Source organism: Leptosomus discolor, chromosome 6 (assembly GCF_034619465.1).
Source record: "Leptosomus discolor isolate bLepDis1 chromosome 6, bLepDis1.hap2, whole genome shotgun sequence".
NCBI lineage: Eukaryota > Metazoa > Chordata > Aves > Leptosomiformes > Leptosomidae > Leptosomus > Leptosomus discolor.
The window spans coordinates 58,078,588-58,095,116 of NC_141396.1; the positions used below are offsets into that span (position 1 = coordinate 58,078,588).

Below are 16,529 nucleotides of genomic sequence, written 5' to 3' on the forward strand. Positions count from 1 at the left end.
GCTTTGGCTTTCGCAAAAACAAGTGACGCTAAGGCTATGTTTAATTTATGTCAAAGAAGCATAAAGAGATTAAAAGCTGCCATGCTTTAAAGCAAATTGCTTGCCACAAGCTCATTCAAACATTAATGTTTCCTGGCACTAGTCCTTAGCTGGTACAATAGCCCATGATCATATATTTGTATTTCATGAACTGTAAACTCTGTAGGCCTTTGACACTTAGAGGAGTCCTAGTGTGTGCACGTTCCAATATAACTCTTAAGTTATAGTGACCAGTTGCATCAGTTCACCCAATAAAGTAGGATGCAATACCCACAGAGACCAAAACACGGCCAGCACTCCACCACTTTCGTCTAGGCACAAATGTAGAATCTATTTACAGTCCCTGTATGCTGCTGCCGAATAGCCTGAAGCACAACAAATTCAATGGAATTTGTCACACCGGAGAATTTTTACTACATCTTTGACCCACAACACAGAGAAAGGTGCTTGTGTGCTAGCAGTATAAGCTTTTTTCCCATTTTTATGAATAGCTTCACAAGAGGTTTTTAAAGCCACTACATTGCTGAGAGCACAACAGCAGCCCTCAGATTAGTTAAAATTAAATTAAACTGATGACAGCTTAAATCCAAGAACATAATGGGCTCAGAGGCAGAGAAACAGCCATTCAGCAGGTAGACATGTAGAGATGGGGCTCTCTTCAGTTCCTCCCTCACCCCATTCCCTGTCATGATTCACACCCCAAGGATATCTACAATCAAAGTCTTCTAGACCACTGATGTTCATCAGAAGTGAATTAATCTGAAAGGAAGAAAACTTACAATAGTTTTCCCTTACTTCAGTATGGCAGACAATCGAGATGAGAAGTGCTTCTTGCTTTGTTTTCGTGATGGTTTGCTGTTTACCCCATAACCATCTCTCCCTAAATTACTGCAATCAATTTACAGCTAGATTTTAAATACTGAGAAAAAATTTCAGTATATATACAACACAGTTGTTATGTGACTCTATAAGCAGATGATCACTAAATCATAGAACCGCCCAGGTTGAAAGGGACCTTGAAACACCATTTGGTCCAACTTTTCATGGGACAAGGAGCCCAGATGAGATAGATTATGTACAACCCTGCCCAATCACATCTTAACCTCCAGTGACAGGGACTCCATCATGTCCCTAAGGAGGTTGTTCCAGTGATTCACTGTTCTCACTGCAAAAAAAAGTGTGTTTCTTCTATCAATTGAAGCCTCTCCTGGTGCAACTTGTAGCTGTTACCCCTTGTCTTCTACACATGGCTCCCTGTGAAGAGAGGGCCTCAGTCCTCTCTGTCACTGCCCTTTAAGATGATTTTACTCAACATTCAATGTGTTTGCTCTGGTTCTGTTATATGAAAGTTTGAATCAAAGTTTGGGAACCATTGCCTTAACCGTATCCACAGACTAATGAGCAATTATAAGCCCTCCAAGTCCATCCTCACCACATGAATCAAGCCAGTATTTCCCAAAACCCTAAAATATTATAAATGACCAATGAGTCCACACATGCTGTCCAACAGACATATCACCTTCCTTCCATCCCATCAAATATATTTACATGTTCAGGCAACATAACCATTTCACGTTTCATTTTTCAGCCTTGCATCATACCCTTACAGAATAGTTAAACTTTAATCTCTATCTTCAAAGCCAAAACTATCTCACTGTGTGAACTGTTACCCTGCAACGCCATCAAATTAACACTCCATACATTTTTGCAAGACCTATCTCATACTACTTTACCATTCATTACAGCCTTTTTTTTTCTAGAAAACACTGGAGTGCTGTCATCTCCAGATTTTAAAGTTCTTCCCTCCCCCCCAAAAAAATCCAAAAACTAAACCCAAAACATTAGCTCCTACAGTTAAAACTTCAACTGAACAAAAACGTTTAAGCCAAATAACCACTTAGTCCTGGGCTTTTTTCCCATTCGTTACCACTATTGACTTAGGATAGTAGTCCCTTTCCAAAAAGAGTTACGTATACCATTCCTGTAAGTTCCAGGCTTTTTTACTGAGTTTTAAAAGTGTATTTAACAACTTCAACCAGGAATTTTCCTTGAGTAGTCATACAGACATAAGCGTGTGACTGACACCTCTGGGTTTCTTCATTCAGGCAAGTGCTGCACAGGATCATCTAGACTAAACAAACACTGTTTATGTGGGGCAAGGATCGTATTTAATTGGCCACCATTTATTGATGATCACAGTGTTAATGCTGAACAAACAACTGCTTGTGCCCACTTGGTACAAACGGATCCTAATTCACGGTTAGACACAAACAGTACCCCACAAAAAAAAAAAACTAGTCTTGAAGCTGCAGTTTCACCACTTAGTTGAAGGTTGTCTACTGCATAAACCTTTGTACATGAAAGCCAGCTCATTCAACATGCAGCAGAGTTTTAAACACAAGAACTAAAATGCTTCAAAAGCGACACTTTCTTTACTCTGTCCTCCCAATGCTACAAAAAAAAAAAACTTCCACCGATAGAACACACGTACAAAGTTTACTTCTACATCACGTATAACTGATCTAAACCACAGAAACTAACACAAAGATTTCTGTAAAATAACTTAAAACATTGCAATATATTTAACACCATTAAACTAATGCCCAAGATGCTCAAATATTTACTGTTTTACCAATCACTGCTGTCCTTCCTAGCCTTCTTCCCAAACTGAACTCTTGAATTTCAGAATTTCTTTCTAACATGCACTTATAGTAAGAAATTTGTGTTTATGTGTTTTGTTACCAATTAAGCAAACAATGGTGAACAGTCTGACCACTTAGCTGAGTAATCACAAGGACAAGCCACGTTCTTCTCCATGACACCTCCTCACAAAAAAAAAAAAAAAAAAAAAAAAAGACTAAAATCATCACAAACTTTTGTACAGACAAGGACAAGAGGGTCAACTGACAACTCTGTCCAGTCTTTACCAAAACTGCTATTCCTAGTAAAAGCAAGGTCCACACCACCACAAACAGACATGTTCTCTTAACTGTGTCTCTCTTGAACACCCCAGTGTGACCCCTGAAAGTCCTGAAAGTCTTTCTTTTACTCACTCGACCAAACGTTCTCATTTTAAAATTTGTTTAATATACCAATGAGAACTACAGAGGGTTTTGAGTTGACATTTAAAATGCTGTGAGAAGAAGTGTCCTTCGTCAAGAAGAGCAGCAGTGGCACTTTTCAGAGTCCTGGGCTCAAGCAGACTTCACTTTACACTTTCCAAGCGAGACCTTCTGCTTCTGGGCAGTCTGTAAAATAAATTATAACTGCTCCCCAGATGAGAAATAAGTTACTCAAACAGGTCACACACTGTAACTGTAAAAACTACGGGAATTAAATGTCTCTAAATAAACCCATCCATCCCACTTGGAGATCCTGCACCTGCAGTGAGTGATGAAGCTGTTGCCCCTTCCTGGCCTTGCCCCAGCCAAGGGGAGACCACAGCCTCCCATCAACGCACGACGCCGACTCCCACTAGCAAGAGAGGAGTCCCCGGGGCCTTGCGGTGCCAGAGGAACTCCTGCTCCCCCTCTGGAGAGCGGGGCCCGCCCGATCCGCACCCCGCCAGCACTCCCGAGCACGCAAAACTCGCCGCCCCCACCCAGGCGGGAGACAGAGAGGCGGCGGGGGGGCGGCAGCGCCGCCGCCCCAGGAAGGCCCCGCAGCCCACGGCTCCCCTCAGCCCCGCCGGCCGCTCCGCCCCCAGCCAGGCCCCGCGCCGCGGCTGCAGCCGGCCCCGCTCCCCCCAGGCGAGGCCCCAGAGCCCCGAGCCCCCTGCCCGCCCCCAGGCGAAGCCTTTCGGGGCCGCAGCACCCACCTGCGCCTCCTCCCAGGGCGGCAGCCATGGCTCTTCGCCTTGCCCAGGCGGCAGCGGCTCGCGGCAGCGGCTCCTGGCAGGCGACCCCGTGCCGCCCCCTGGAGCGGCGGGGAGCGGGAGGACGGGGAAGGGCTCGGATTCAGCGCCCGGCGGATCCCCCTCCCGCCGCCCCTCCACACGCACCCACCGCAGGAGAACAACAAACTACCACAACATGGCGGCCGCCGCCACCACCGTCGCTGTCGCCGCCGCCCCCGCGGTGCATCATGGGACGGCGGAGGACCGGGCCCTCCCTCACGGGGCGGGCGGGCAGCGCACGCCGCTGGTTGGTCAGCCGGAGCCCAACCAGTCCGCACGCCTGTTGTCGTCAGCGCCCTCTGCGCATGCGCCTCATGGCGGCCTCCCGGCGGAGCCGGCCGGGCGAGCTGGGCAGGAGTACGCATGTGCTGTAGCGTGGCACGTGCCGCCGCGGAGGGGCGGGGATGCGCGTGCGCGCGGGGCTCGGGGGGGTGGGGCTGGCCGCTGCGGGCGGAATGGCGGCGGGGCCGTACGCGCCGCGGCTCTCTCGGGCCTTGGGTCCGCGGGTTGCGCAGCGGCTGTGGGGAAGGGCCGTGGAGCCGTGCCCGTGTCCCCGCGGGCGGTCCGTGGTGCCTAGGCCTATCTCCCCCCTCAGAGGGGAGCAGGCCCGCCGCCTCCGGCCCTGGGGGAGGCCGCTCTCCGCGGCCTGGCTGCGTGCGGAGGCGGCCGCGCCGGCTGCGGTGCCTTTACCCGACCGGGACAAATAGTGGGGAATGGGAACGGGAACGGGAGGAAGAGGCGCTGATTTTCGGTGCTCCCACATCTCCCTGCTGAGGATCTGTAGGTGTTTCTCGGCAAAGTAGGAGGCGGCTCACACTACCGCCAAAATGCCCAGCTCACATGGGGCTACATCGAGGCGTCAGTAGATCATAGGTGCAGCTTGAGCCCCCAGGTTCGGCTGCCTCTTGCGTAAACCTGATGAGTTAATGGGATTAAAATGCACCATGAAAGGGGTAATTTGGGCCATGTTAGGTAGACCTGTGGTCCTTCATCTTTTAAGGCTTGAATATCCAAGGGGGTTAATGTTTGCATAAACTAAACTAAATTCAGGGCATGTAGTTCTTGCTTCTTTGCTCAAACTTCACCTGGGCACGTAATTTAGAGGCTCAGTGTCATAACATGCTAAATCCAGTTTCACTACAAACTGGAAGTCCTTTTCTGCTAGCCCTTTCCCAAGCACCTCCCCCTGGCTGCTCAGCTACCTGTTCCCCACCTCCTTTTCAAAGGACTTAGTGATCATGTGGCTGCAGAGTCAATCAATTTGGATTGCTGATCGCACAGAAAAATAATTCACCAAAACCAGTTTTCATTTTGAGTTTCCTTCCTGCCTTTTCCTGGTTTTAATGGGGGAATCGGGACTTGTGGCATTCTGCACAGGATGGGTTAAACAGTCTAAAATTTGATACAAACCAAACTTTTAGGTAGTGCTACTTGTGAAGAAGCCAAATCTGATCTAAAACCGTTTAATGGAGCCTACTATAACAAGACTAGTTCAAGTAAACGGCAAAACTTTCCCAGGTGGACAAGTCCTCATGGAAATAATTAACAATGTTAGTATTTAAATTATCGGCGTTATCTGATTAAACCCTCGCTCTGAGAATAGGGAAGTTGTCATGTCACTTTGTTCCGGGCTCCCTGCAGACTTCTCTCTGCATTGCATTTGGTCTCATTTTTTAGGTTTTCTTCACAACTCTACAGGTAGAGATTAATTCTTCACATATTCCTACAAACTCACAGCCAAATTCTGACTTCTAATTTGGGAAACAGACCATCAGTAGGCAGTGCTTGCTGATAATTTAATACAAAGTCCAGGAGTCCAGCCCTGATTGCCTGACCTGGAGGCAGTAAGTGGAGTGACTACTACTGCTATCAATGGTAAAAAAAATGTGATGATTTCAGTGGGGCCAGGATTTCAGCCATTTCTCTTTGGTATTGTTTTGGGTGGGTGGTTTGCAGCACAAAAGGATTTCCTGGCAAGGGAGAGAGTTCTCTGGACCCTTTAAAAGCGGGACAGAGGAGAAGCGCACAGGGCGAGACTTGCCAGTCTCGGTAGCAGCCTGTTACAGTTCACAGCTTCTCATAATTCTCTGTATCCTTTCTGTTTGAGGCTGGGAAATCAAGTGTTAAACGTAAGCCATATTCACAGTGAGTGTATTTGTGGCATTCAGATATGTAGAAAAGCGTATTTTATGGGTATTTTATGCTCTATATTTTTGCTCATTTTAATAGCTGATTTGATTTCCATGACTCACAGTCCGAACACAAATCAAGTTACTATTTGTTTAACACACCAATCCAATATTAAAGAGTATTAACAGGATAGTTCCATGTTGCTCTGATTGTTAATATATGGACCCTTCAGCCATTTTGCACAGCTCTGGTACAAAAAAGGGCTGTTCCCAGATGTCTGAACTTCAGCAAGTGTGCAACAGGGACCTAAACTATGGTAACAGAGACAAGTATGGTGACTCTACTCGCCTTCACTCAGGACTTGCCATGAGTTTTCAAATTCAGGGACTATAGTTGCTCTGGATTCTGTATAAAACACTCTAACCTTTTCTCAGTACTACCTAACCTGTGCTATAAAGTGCAACTGTGCTCGTGTCGTTCCTGAAAATGAGGGTTAACGTGCTTGCCGCCTCTGGAATCCAGGGACTAAAATGGCTTTGTGTGAACTAATCATCATCAATTTATTAAATGCTGTTGGAAGTATCTGCATAAATACATATTTGCCATTTGGAAGATGTGTGTCTTCCAAAGCAAATCCAGCTGCAGTTGGGAATGCAACAGATTGTCTTGCAAGGGGATTAAGTAAATAACTGAGCCAGAACTCAAGAAACTTGTAATCCTGGCCCTGCACTTGCTTGCTGCATTACTGGGGCAGGTTGCCTTGCATCTGCTGCCTCAGATTTCCCTCTCTAAGCTGGGGAGAATAATGCTGAACTTCTTTTTTTCTGATTATTTTAAACCTTTCAGTAAAGATTGTTGTGTCCTAAGTTCTCTACATTAAGCTGTTTCCTCTGCAGTAGTCATTATCAGTTTTATTTACACTGATTTTGGATGTTAACTTTTTTTTCCAAAAAGCTTAGTAGCTTATTTTTGGAGCAGGCACATTCATTTTTTCTCTGTTCTTTATTTAAATCATTATTTATTTTTGCACGCACTCTCCAATGGTTAAAAATCACCAGTCAGTAATCCAGTAAACCAGACTTCCAAGTTTAATTCCCTTAAACACTTAAAATTGATAGAGGGCTATGAAGAACAGCGTTATCAACAGCAAATGGCTCCTAATTCCCTAGAGGAAATGTCCTTCTGGCTTATTCTTTAACCACAGTTACGTCTCTGTGAACTTTCATTCCAGTCTGGCAAAACCAGGCTGAGCTTTCGTAGCATGGCAGGCTGCCCGAGGTGGGTGGTCCAGTCAGGGGTTTGGCTCATAACCTTCTTGTGATGAACCTCTCAAAGTGACATCCAACTCCAAGGCACCATCTTCCATTCGAAGATAAGCCTGTCTTTGGACGAATTCCTCCAAGTTAGATAGGTCTTGTGTTCTTTCAGCAACATCCTGTGATGCAGCAAATGTTCTGTCACACCTGACAGGAAATTCTGGATTTAAAGTGTACAATTGAGGGGTGCAGAAGCAAATTCCATCTTTTGTAGGTGCCACTGGGCCTGATCTATGACCTGTTGGGAGTGGCAGCAATCTTAGGAGGCAGCAGTACCTCCTATAAGATACACGCAGGTGAAAGATGCTTTCTCTTTGAGTGTATTCCTCAGAAGGGCAAAAGCAGAGTAGGAAATGAGGAAGACTTTAGTAATTCTCTTACTGAAGGAGAGAGAACAGTATGAGGATTAAAACAATTAAAATATATGAAAAACAGTGGTATGATAAACTTTGAACAGAAAACATACTGAGTGTGTTACAGCCTCTGGACTAACCGTAGTTTCAGAGCTGTGCACAGTGTTTGTGTGTATCAGATTTTGTTATCACTGTTAATTTTTCTTTCTCTTTTCCTCCCCTGTTCTTGTTACTTATTTATCCACTTTTTGCAGCTTACCTGCCTTGTTGTCTGCAGTCCACTCCATGCATCTTATTTTGGTTGTGATTTCTTCAGAGCAACATGACCTAAGGACCCCTGAAACAGCTGCTAGGGTGGAGAATAGGAGAGCTTGTGTGCCAGGAAGTGGTCTAAGGAAGCAATGTGTCTATCAAGCATGTTGCTAACGCGTCAAGTGTGGAGTCCCTAGGAAGCTCGTCACCCACCGAAGATCAAAATCTCAACAGAACGCATGTATTGTTGAAGTATAGTGTAAAATACATTAATTACTACCAGCTCCAATGGCTGCGGGGAGGTTTGGGCTGTAGCTTTGGGTTCTGAACTGAGAGCAGCACACAGCAGCCTGGGCATTGCCCTGGACCCCAGTGTTTGCAATGTATTTTAGAGATCTAGAGAAAAGAAGTCAACAAATGCCAGAGGAATCCAAGTGTTAAACGTATTACAGAATTTTATTTGTAATTATTTTTTTTTTTCAGTCTGGATGCTGGAAGTCTTTCTGACTAAGCTTTGCTTTTTTCCATCAGGAAGCCCATTTGGTGTCAGGGGCAGCAGGGGAATCAGGGTGAAGTTGACAAAAGTAAGGCAGTCCTTCCTTTCAAGAATGGCTCAGAATATAGTGGAAAACGTCTAAGGGGCCCCATTCTTAGGCAAAGGGAGTGGTACCCCATGATAAACATATCAGAATCAGTAAAGGTTAGCAGTGTTTCCCAAGGTTTCCTGACAAGGAACCGATGTATGGCATCGCTGGCCTTGCCCAAATGCCAAGTTTTGGGAACGGCTTGCTTTCTCTGGACACAGGCCAGGCTGGCTGTTTCCACTCTGTAAAGAGCAGAGGGACATGTGATGGCTCTAGGCAAACCTCAGAGCATCACAAGCAACTTCTGTGGCCCAGATTCTTGTGGCACATACCTGTGAGCAAAGCCCCGTGCTCTGTGGAGCCCCACTGAACATTGTGCACAGGTACCGAATGTCAGCTGTCACACATGAACTTCCAGATCAGAGCTTCTGTTCCTAAGAACTCCTCATACCAGAAGGCTATAATCCTGTTAAAAGCCTCTGGGAACTACTGCAATGCAAATAATAGTAGCAATAATTAGCTCTGCTTTAATTGATACTGTGCATTCCTCAAATGTCAGTGAAAATTTACTTTGCTAAGCCAACAACTTCTCCCCTGGAACTCTGCTGGCTTTACCAGAATTACACAAGGGGTGAATTTGGATCATTGTAGGTTCCTGGCATAAATTATCAGCTGTTGATTCCTTGCCCTTTAAAACTTGGCAAGCATACAGGAGGAGTTTGCCAGACATGCGAGAACTACGTCTATGCATTTATGGGGAAATCCTTTGGGACTATGCACAGAAAGGAGTACAATTTGCTAGACGTACCCAGCTGTGAAATCCAAGAACTCCTGCACACAGCTCTAGCAAGTTAGAGCGTATATAGCCTGGCCTCGATACCAATGGTTCTTGGAAGCACTTTTTGTGCCCTCAGCTTTATGAAAGCAATGTAAATGTGTGGAGTTGCTAAGTTTACAGAATAGCCTTAACAGGGATGATTTTGGTTGGAATAATATAGAGTTGTTTTATGGTTACTCCTGTTTACCCCAGTGGCCAGGAGTTGTCTCTGCTTAACATTGAGAGTGCAGTTCTGAGCACTGCCATAAATAAGTAAAGATAACACACTTTGAAGCAATCAGCAGCTCCAGTATGAACAAGATCCACAACCGGACCTTTTGTGTTACTGAGCACCCAAGAATTTTGATGCCACATCCTTCATGGACAGACATCTGTGTCGTAGCACTGCTACAGCTGCATGCTGAGACACTCCTCGGGGATTCTTTCTAAGGGAAGGGTAAATGTTCTCTAGCTCTAGTTGTCTAAAAGTTAGATGCCTAATCTAAGCTTGTTGTGTGAACCTACTCCGTTTAGTTACATTAGATGGGCTGAATGGCAGCTCTTAGCTGTAGGAGACCTGTCTTGTTAAAAGTGAAGGGAAATAAATCCCAACCATAGAGTCTCTATTTTGATAGTTCTGAGCAAGATTAGAGTCAGAAGCAGACCTCAAGTCTAAAATTTTCCGCATTTACCAGGAAAAGACTCCTGACCTGTAGAACTTCAGTGGATATTGCAGGATCAGCCATTTCTGTGTTTGCTGGGCATAATGGGTAATGGGTTTAGGCTATAATGGAGTCCTTCAGAGACTCAGAGATACAATGCACCCGATTTTATGGATTATCCATATGTACAAAAGTGTTGCTGCCAAACAAACTCAGGAACAGATCACTCTAGCACATTACCAATAAGCCAATTAGTGAAATGAAGCATTGCAAGTATTAGACTTCTTTATGCAAATATGCCTGTGTGGAAAAGAGAATGATTTGAACTGGGTTTAGTGTGCAGGAAGACCTTGCCAGTGTGATACCTGGTAATAGTCGCTATAGCTATTATTGACCAGTTTCTTTTTTTACGCAGTATGTGTGGATGTAAATGCAACGAGTGATGAGAACCTTAATGAATAAAAGGATGGTCAGGATTTAGACCTTCTCATGTGTTTTTTCAGTAGCTGCGTTTGTTCCACAGGTTTCACAACATCTTCTAACATTAGCTTCGGTTGCACTGTTTTTCCATTACAGTGATCGACAGCATCAGTATTTTATTTGGGCCAAAATCAACAAATCTTTCACATTCAACTAATTTCCTTACAAGGAAGACTGACAGAATTAGGCCCTACATATCAAAGCAGTTTCGTCTGTGGACCTTAGTTTATCTAGTCGATCCAACAGATTTATTTATCACAGCCCGTCCACGTTAAGCTGGGCACCTTTTCTGTAATGAGTTCCTTGCAGCCCAGGAGCAGGTTATGGAACATGACCCATTACAGCGTGCTGTGGTACAGGGAACTGATAGAGATGCATTATCCAACACAGCCATGGTTTGAAGTGCTATCTTGTATAACAAATTATTGAATTCATTGTACATAGTACTAGGATTTAATTAAGCGATAAGGCCCATCATAGTGGTCCTTTATCTAGCAGATAAGGAATTACCAAGCTTACCCAAGAGGTCTTTATCTGAAAGATAAGAAAAAGGTACATAAGGTGCCTTCCCCTGTTTTTAAATCATTAATTGAAAAGACCTTATTTTTTAAGTTCTAGGTTGTTGTATTTTCTTCATGGCTTAGTATTAAAGATTCAGATGGACTTTTATAAGGGAGGTTGTAGGAGGGAAGAATCTTACCAGTGGCCTTCACTGGGTAAAATTGATAGGATTTATATAGTTTTTATTCACAATGTGTCAGCTCTCAGCTCAAATGGAAATTTAGCCTCTGATCTGCAGGAGATTTTCCAGGGACTCCGTGATGATGGCATAAAAGAGATTCATTGCTGATTTCAGAGGTCTACTATTGTGATTACGTTGTAAAGTTTAGAAAAAGTTGGAATTACACAAGAGAAGAAAATGAGGGATACAGATAATTTCAAGACAGTTCTTTTAATGACTGTGTTGCTAGCTAAGCTAAATGATAGAAAAATCTCTAGTCCTTTGCCTGTGTGACATAAAGACAAGTAGAAAACTGAAAAATTAAGGCTAGTGCAAGGAACTAACACTTCAAATAAGATGAACACACTGGAATACACAAAATAATGCTACTGCTAATGCTCAGTGGAGAAGAACGCAGAGGAAATTCCTGAGAAAGGAGGGAAGATGATATGGTTTTTATGAGAAAGGCACATAAGAGCTACTGTGTGTTTGAAAACAGGACAGGATCTTTGCACTTAGCAGATTTAATCCCTAATGTTACAAACATCTTTTAAATGGAATCTTTTCATAAAGGTTCAAGCTTTTTTTAGAAGTAGATAGGCTGTTGCCTCCCCCTCCCTTAGAGGAAGGCTGTTGTGCAACATCCTTGTACTAGTAGTTACCTGAGAGCTTCCAGTTTACAGTGTGACTGTATCCCTGGCCAGTCCATACTTGTTTTTTCTCATGTGCTGATAATATCTTTTAGCATAAGTGACACTTCCTCCTTCCCAGGGTGTTTCCTTCCCATCCCTGTGTAAGCCCAGACAGCAGTCAGCCTTTACTACGCTGCGTAGACTGACCCCCCCCCTTGGACTGTTCTGCCACCACAGGTCCAGAAGTGACAACCATGACTTGACTCTGTACCCCTTCAAGGACCAGGGCCGTATCGGACTCACTGTTCATTCCACCTCAAGTTGCTTTGTGTGGGCTTTGTGAATTTCTCATGAATTTCCAGGCATCCAAGAACCTAAGCTGCCAGATACTGGAAATCCAGTAGGTTACTGCCCAAAGCAGTTGTCTACCACATAAATTGATAGCGTTGGCAGCTCTGCTTGTGAAAGCCTCCCTGTTCCCCAGATTGTATTAATCATCCTGCTCTGCACCTGTTCCAGCTTGAATTCTTCATGCTTGAACAGGGGCAGTAAAGCAGGGTCTGAAGGGATCAGATTGTATTAGAAGTGCTTGGAGCAATTCAAGCCAGGACCGAGTCGCAATTATAATGAGAGGTACCCTTCAGGTTACACGAGAGGCAAATTGCCTCGGTAGCGGGTGGAAGTGTGTGGTGCTGCTCCAAGCCTGGTTGTTCAGTAACCAGGGGATTTCATTTCCATTGTTGACAATCTGACACCTTTTATGGGCAATTGATTCACTTTTTTTAAAAGTATCTGGCGTGGAAGCAATAAGTGAGTGGAAAGGTGTGAATTAAAATGTGTACACAGCTAAAGACGATTACTCAGATATTTGCTTAGACCTGAAATCCCAGCTGTGAAGCTGGGATTATTCTCTCTTGCTCCAACTACCCTTCCGTAATTGCCTCCTGAACAATTTTTCTGCTGTGTCTTTTTTACTTATTTGTTTGCAACTTTGAAAACTGATTGAGCTTTCTGCCTCAGAGAAAGCTATAAGCACAGTCCCTCACCTTAATATACCCCATAGTTTCCTCCCCTTGGTGTAGCCTCTCTTGCCTGCAAGACCTTGAAACAGGTCTCTGATGGCTCGTACTATAGAGAAGCCAACGGAGCTTCAGCCACTGGCTGCAGCAGAATAACTTTCCCACCACATACTTCATGCTTATTTCACTCAGAAGAAGATTTTACCTGAGTGGGACTAGCAGACACTCTGCTGTCCTCTTCTTCTCTGACAACTAGGGAACAAAATCAGCCCCCTTCACTTCTATGTATTTCAACATGAAATTATTTTGCTTTGTGCATCTGAATGGCATCATATAAAAAGGGATTTTTCTTCCTTCAAATCGCACTCTGGTGGGAGCTGCCCCAATCAGCAATGTTTGCTCTCTCGCTCTCCCTGTGTAGTTGTTCCATTAAAGTAGTGTGAAAGCTACAACTGTGTGTCCACTGTCATTCCATATTAGAAGTCAGGGGTAAGGTAATGATATGCAAGCTTGATCCTTCTGTAATACTTTCCTTGGAAGTACAGTTCTGCCGTTTCTGCTGTCAGCCTGCATTTAGAGTGCAGAGAGTGCTGCATGACTTGAAAGCAGCAGTAGGCAATTCCCAGTCTAAGCCTTAGACATTTACATATTTATGCTCACTTCAGCGGAGTAAATATGCTATGAATAAATCCTATTATGTTTGAAACTGTACTTACAGTATAATAAAAACACACAGTATGGTGGTGCAATCTCAGGTTTTCTTTCGCTGTCAATATGGGCATATATTTACTAAATTATGGATTGTTAACATGGTATTCAACTTCCAGCAGCTGTTAGATATACCTTGTATAATATGAGAAAATAATGAGGGAAAAGTCCTTTAGTCTTTAGACAAGAATTGGAGAAAAAACACTGGCTGCAGGTAAAACAGTTCTGTGGGTAATGGCCGGTCCATAAGGGGTGCCTCTACAGCTGTTACTTTTGTTATTATTGCTTTTGAAGTTGTGTACATCTAATTGTGCCATCTAATGCAAGTGATTTTTTCAAAGGACATTGCCAGGTATTGCTGATACAATGCCACGATGTTGCACATGTCACAACCATATGGTTGGTTGTGTGTTCTGGGGAAGAGATCATTCAACAGCTGCCAAAATTTCTCAGAGTTTCCTGACTGGAAAAGATGGCAGGCTGATGCCTGGGTTTACATGGTCCCCACAGCAGTTATTTCAGCATTGTGCTAAGATGAAGGATCCCTATGAGAGGAGGAGTAGTGTTTTCTGGTGATGAAAGACACAGCCAGAACACCTGGTTTCTGTTCTGAGTCATGCTACTGACCTTTTCTTTGACCTTTCTTGAGACACACCACCTTTCTCTGCTTCCATTTCCTTCCCATCCTTCTCTATATATATGTTGTGAACTCTTCACGATACTATTATCCAAAGGAATTTTAAACGTATTCATTATTTCAAAGCAATTATTTTTTTGTGTGTGCAAACCTTTAGCACCAGACGTACAATATATCACCCAGAGGAGTCCTGAAGAAACCAACAGGCTGTTCATAGTAGGATGCTCTGTGTTAGGCTCCACATTGCTGTGGATATCTCTTTGCTTCTACAGCTTGACCCTAAGTCCACTGAAGTAGATGAGTTTTACATTACGTCAACACAGAGGAGCCCCTAATATTTGCACAAAGCCTTTCAGTAAAGCCAAAGTCTTTAAGACCATTAAGTCTTACTCCATCTGCTAGATGATGTATGAAGACTGCCCATCTTAACTGGAATAGTCATAAGATTTTCCATGGTCTATTTTACAACTTCCATCTAGTCTCAAGCTTTCACTTGAGAGATGACCTGTACTGCAGAGGGAACTTCCAGGCTGAGAAGCAGACTCAGAGGAGCTGAAAGTGTAACAGTTTTGTGCATGTCCTCCCACTACAGGGTACGAGGTGTCTCTTAATGGAGAACCTAAACAAAGGAAAAGATGCTTACAAGACTTTGGAGTAAGGAGAGTTGAATAATAAAAAAGGTAAAGATCTATGGAAAATGTGAAAAGAAGACAAAGCTCCAGCTAAGCACAACGGACCTCAAACTGCACATAGTCATGTCAGGTTGTTGATGATAATTCAGGCTTTGCTGGACACAGGAATTTGGGCTGAATCCGGTCACGTCTACTTGACAGAGATAAGAATATCAATTAAACGCTTTGATATTTGCCATTGAGACCGGAATGTTCTTAACTTTGAGGGAAGAATGAAAAAAAAAACCTCTAAAATGCTCATTTTTCAGGCAAAATATTATCTGTGAAATTTCGAGATGGAATACTTTTAAGAAAGACCAATTCTAGTAGGCAGTTGCAGGAAGAAGTTGTGCTAATGCAATCCGCAGCCTTGAACATGCCGAGGACTGTGCATTGAGTGTGTGGTGAGTAGAAGAAGAGTTGCTGTGACCTGTGCTCGTATCAGAAGAACACCTTTATGTGGTGCTGAAGTGGCTGTGCTTACTTTAGGGCATGAAATATGCAACTTGCTTTATGTGGAGCTGGCATGCTGTGACAGTGGTCATTTCACTTCTCATAATTGCCCGTCTGTTCCTTCATGATCCTCAGGACTGGTTTTTAAATATCTTGGTTGTCTTGCTTTCTGTGTTTACTTTGTGAGGTCTTTGAGGTAGGGACAGTCACAAAAGCTAGGAAAAGGCAGATCCCGTTCTCAGTAAGAGTCTCCGGGTGTAGTGAAACACAATATCCTCATAAAAGCATCACTTTGGTCAAAGCTTGAAGAAGATTGAGAATCAGTATGCAGTTCTACTCTGAGCAGCTACTGGAAAATGTAGCTTAAGAAACAGAAGAAATACCTTGTTTACTGCCTTTCATTGAATTCTGGATCAAATTTGCTAATTTTTTTGCAGTTTTGGTTTAGGGAAAATAGAGATTTCCTTCTGTTAGGTGTCACTACTGTCAGGAAGTATTGAGATTGTGATACATTCACAGGCCATTTATTCAGTCAGCACAATCTCACTTCACACCATTTACCACAGGGTCATTATTTAAAAAGCAAATGAGTCCTCAAATGAAGAGAGTGGCTACATCTTATCAGTAAAGAGACAGCATCAGAGATTACCCTCTGGTTCTGGGGATGAGTGGCCCAGCTCACTGAACTCTGTTACCCCCAAAACAGGGTGGCCAGACTCACCTCACCAGTCAGCTCTATCATCCTTGTTTTAGAATTAAGAATAAAATAATACAGGGGGACTAGTGGTCTATAGAGATAGTTGAGCTACCTCAGCTATTGCAAGAAGTCTAGTGTCACAGGACTCAATGTAGGCTAATTTTCCAGCCTTCACAGATCTATGACTACAGATATACCCTCAGGGTTACAATGTGGATCAGTATAAAGACACCAGCATGAACTCATTTGGACCTGTCTCAGGACCCAGAAATAGGCCAGCCACAACAGCATGAGGCTCCAGATGCACCAATTCATCACAGTCAGACTGCTTCCCAGGCGGTGCAGTGTAGACCTTCACAAGGGTGTTGCCCAAGATCACACAAGCAGTTTGACCTTATGGCAAAATTGAATTCCTCTCCCCTAAATCAGCCTTATGTAGGACTGTTGACTCATTGTTCCTCTC

General features: G+C 43.9%; 1 protein-coding gene across 1 annotated transcript in view; it reads right to left on the reverse strand.

Annotated features, from left to right (window-relative positions):
* RBM33 (RNA binding motif protein 33) overlaps positions 1 to 3,900 on the reverse strand; it is a 104,307-nt gene extending 100,407 nt beyond the window's left edge. The window contains exon 1 of the mRNA XM_086467467.1: positions 3,857 to 3,900. Within this exon, the coding sequence (XP_086323593.1) occupies positions 3,857 to 3,884 (28 nt within the window). The 5' untranslated portion in view covers positions 3,885 to 3,900. The remainder of the gene's footprint in view (positions 1 to 3,856) is intronic.
* Positions 3,901 to 16,529: the final 12,629 nt, after the last annotated feature.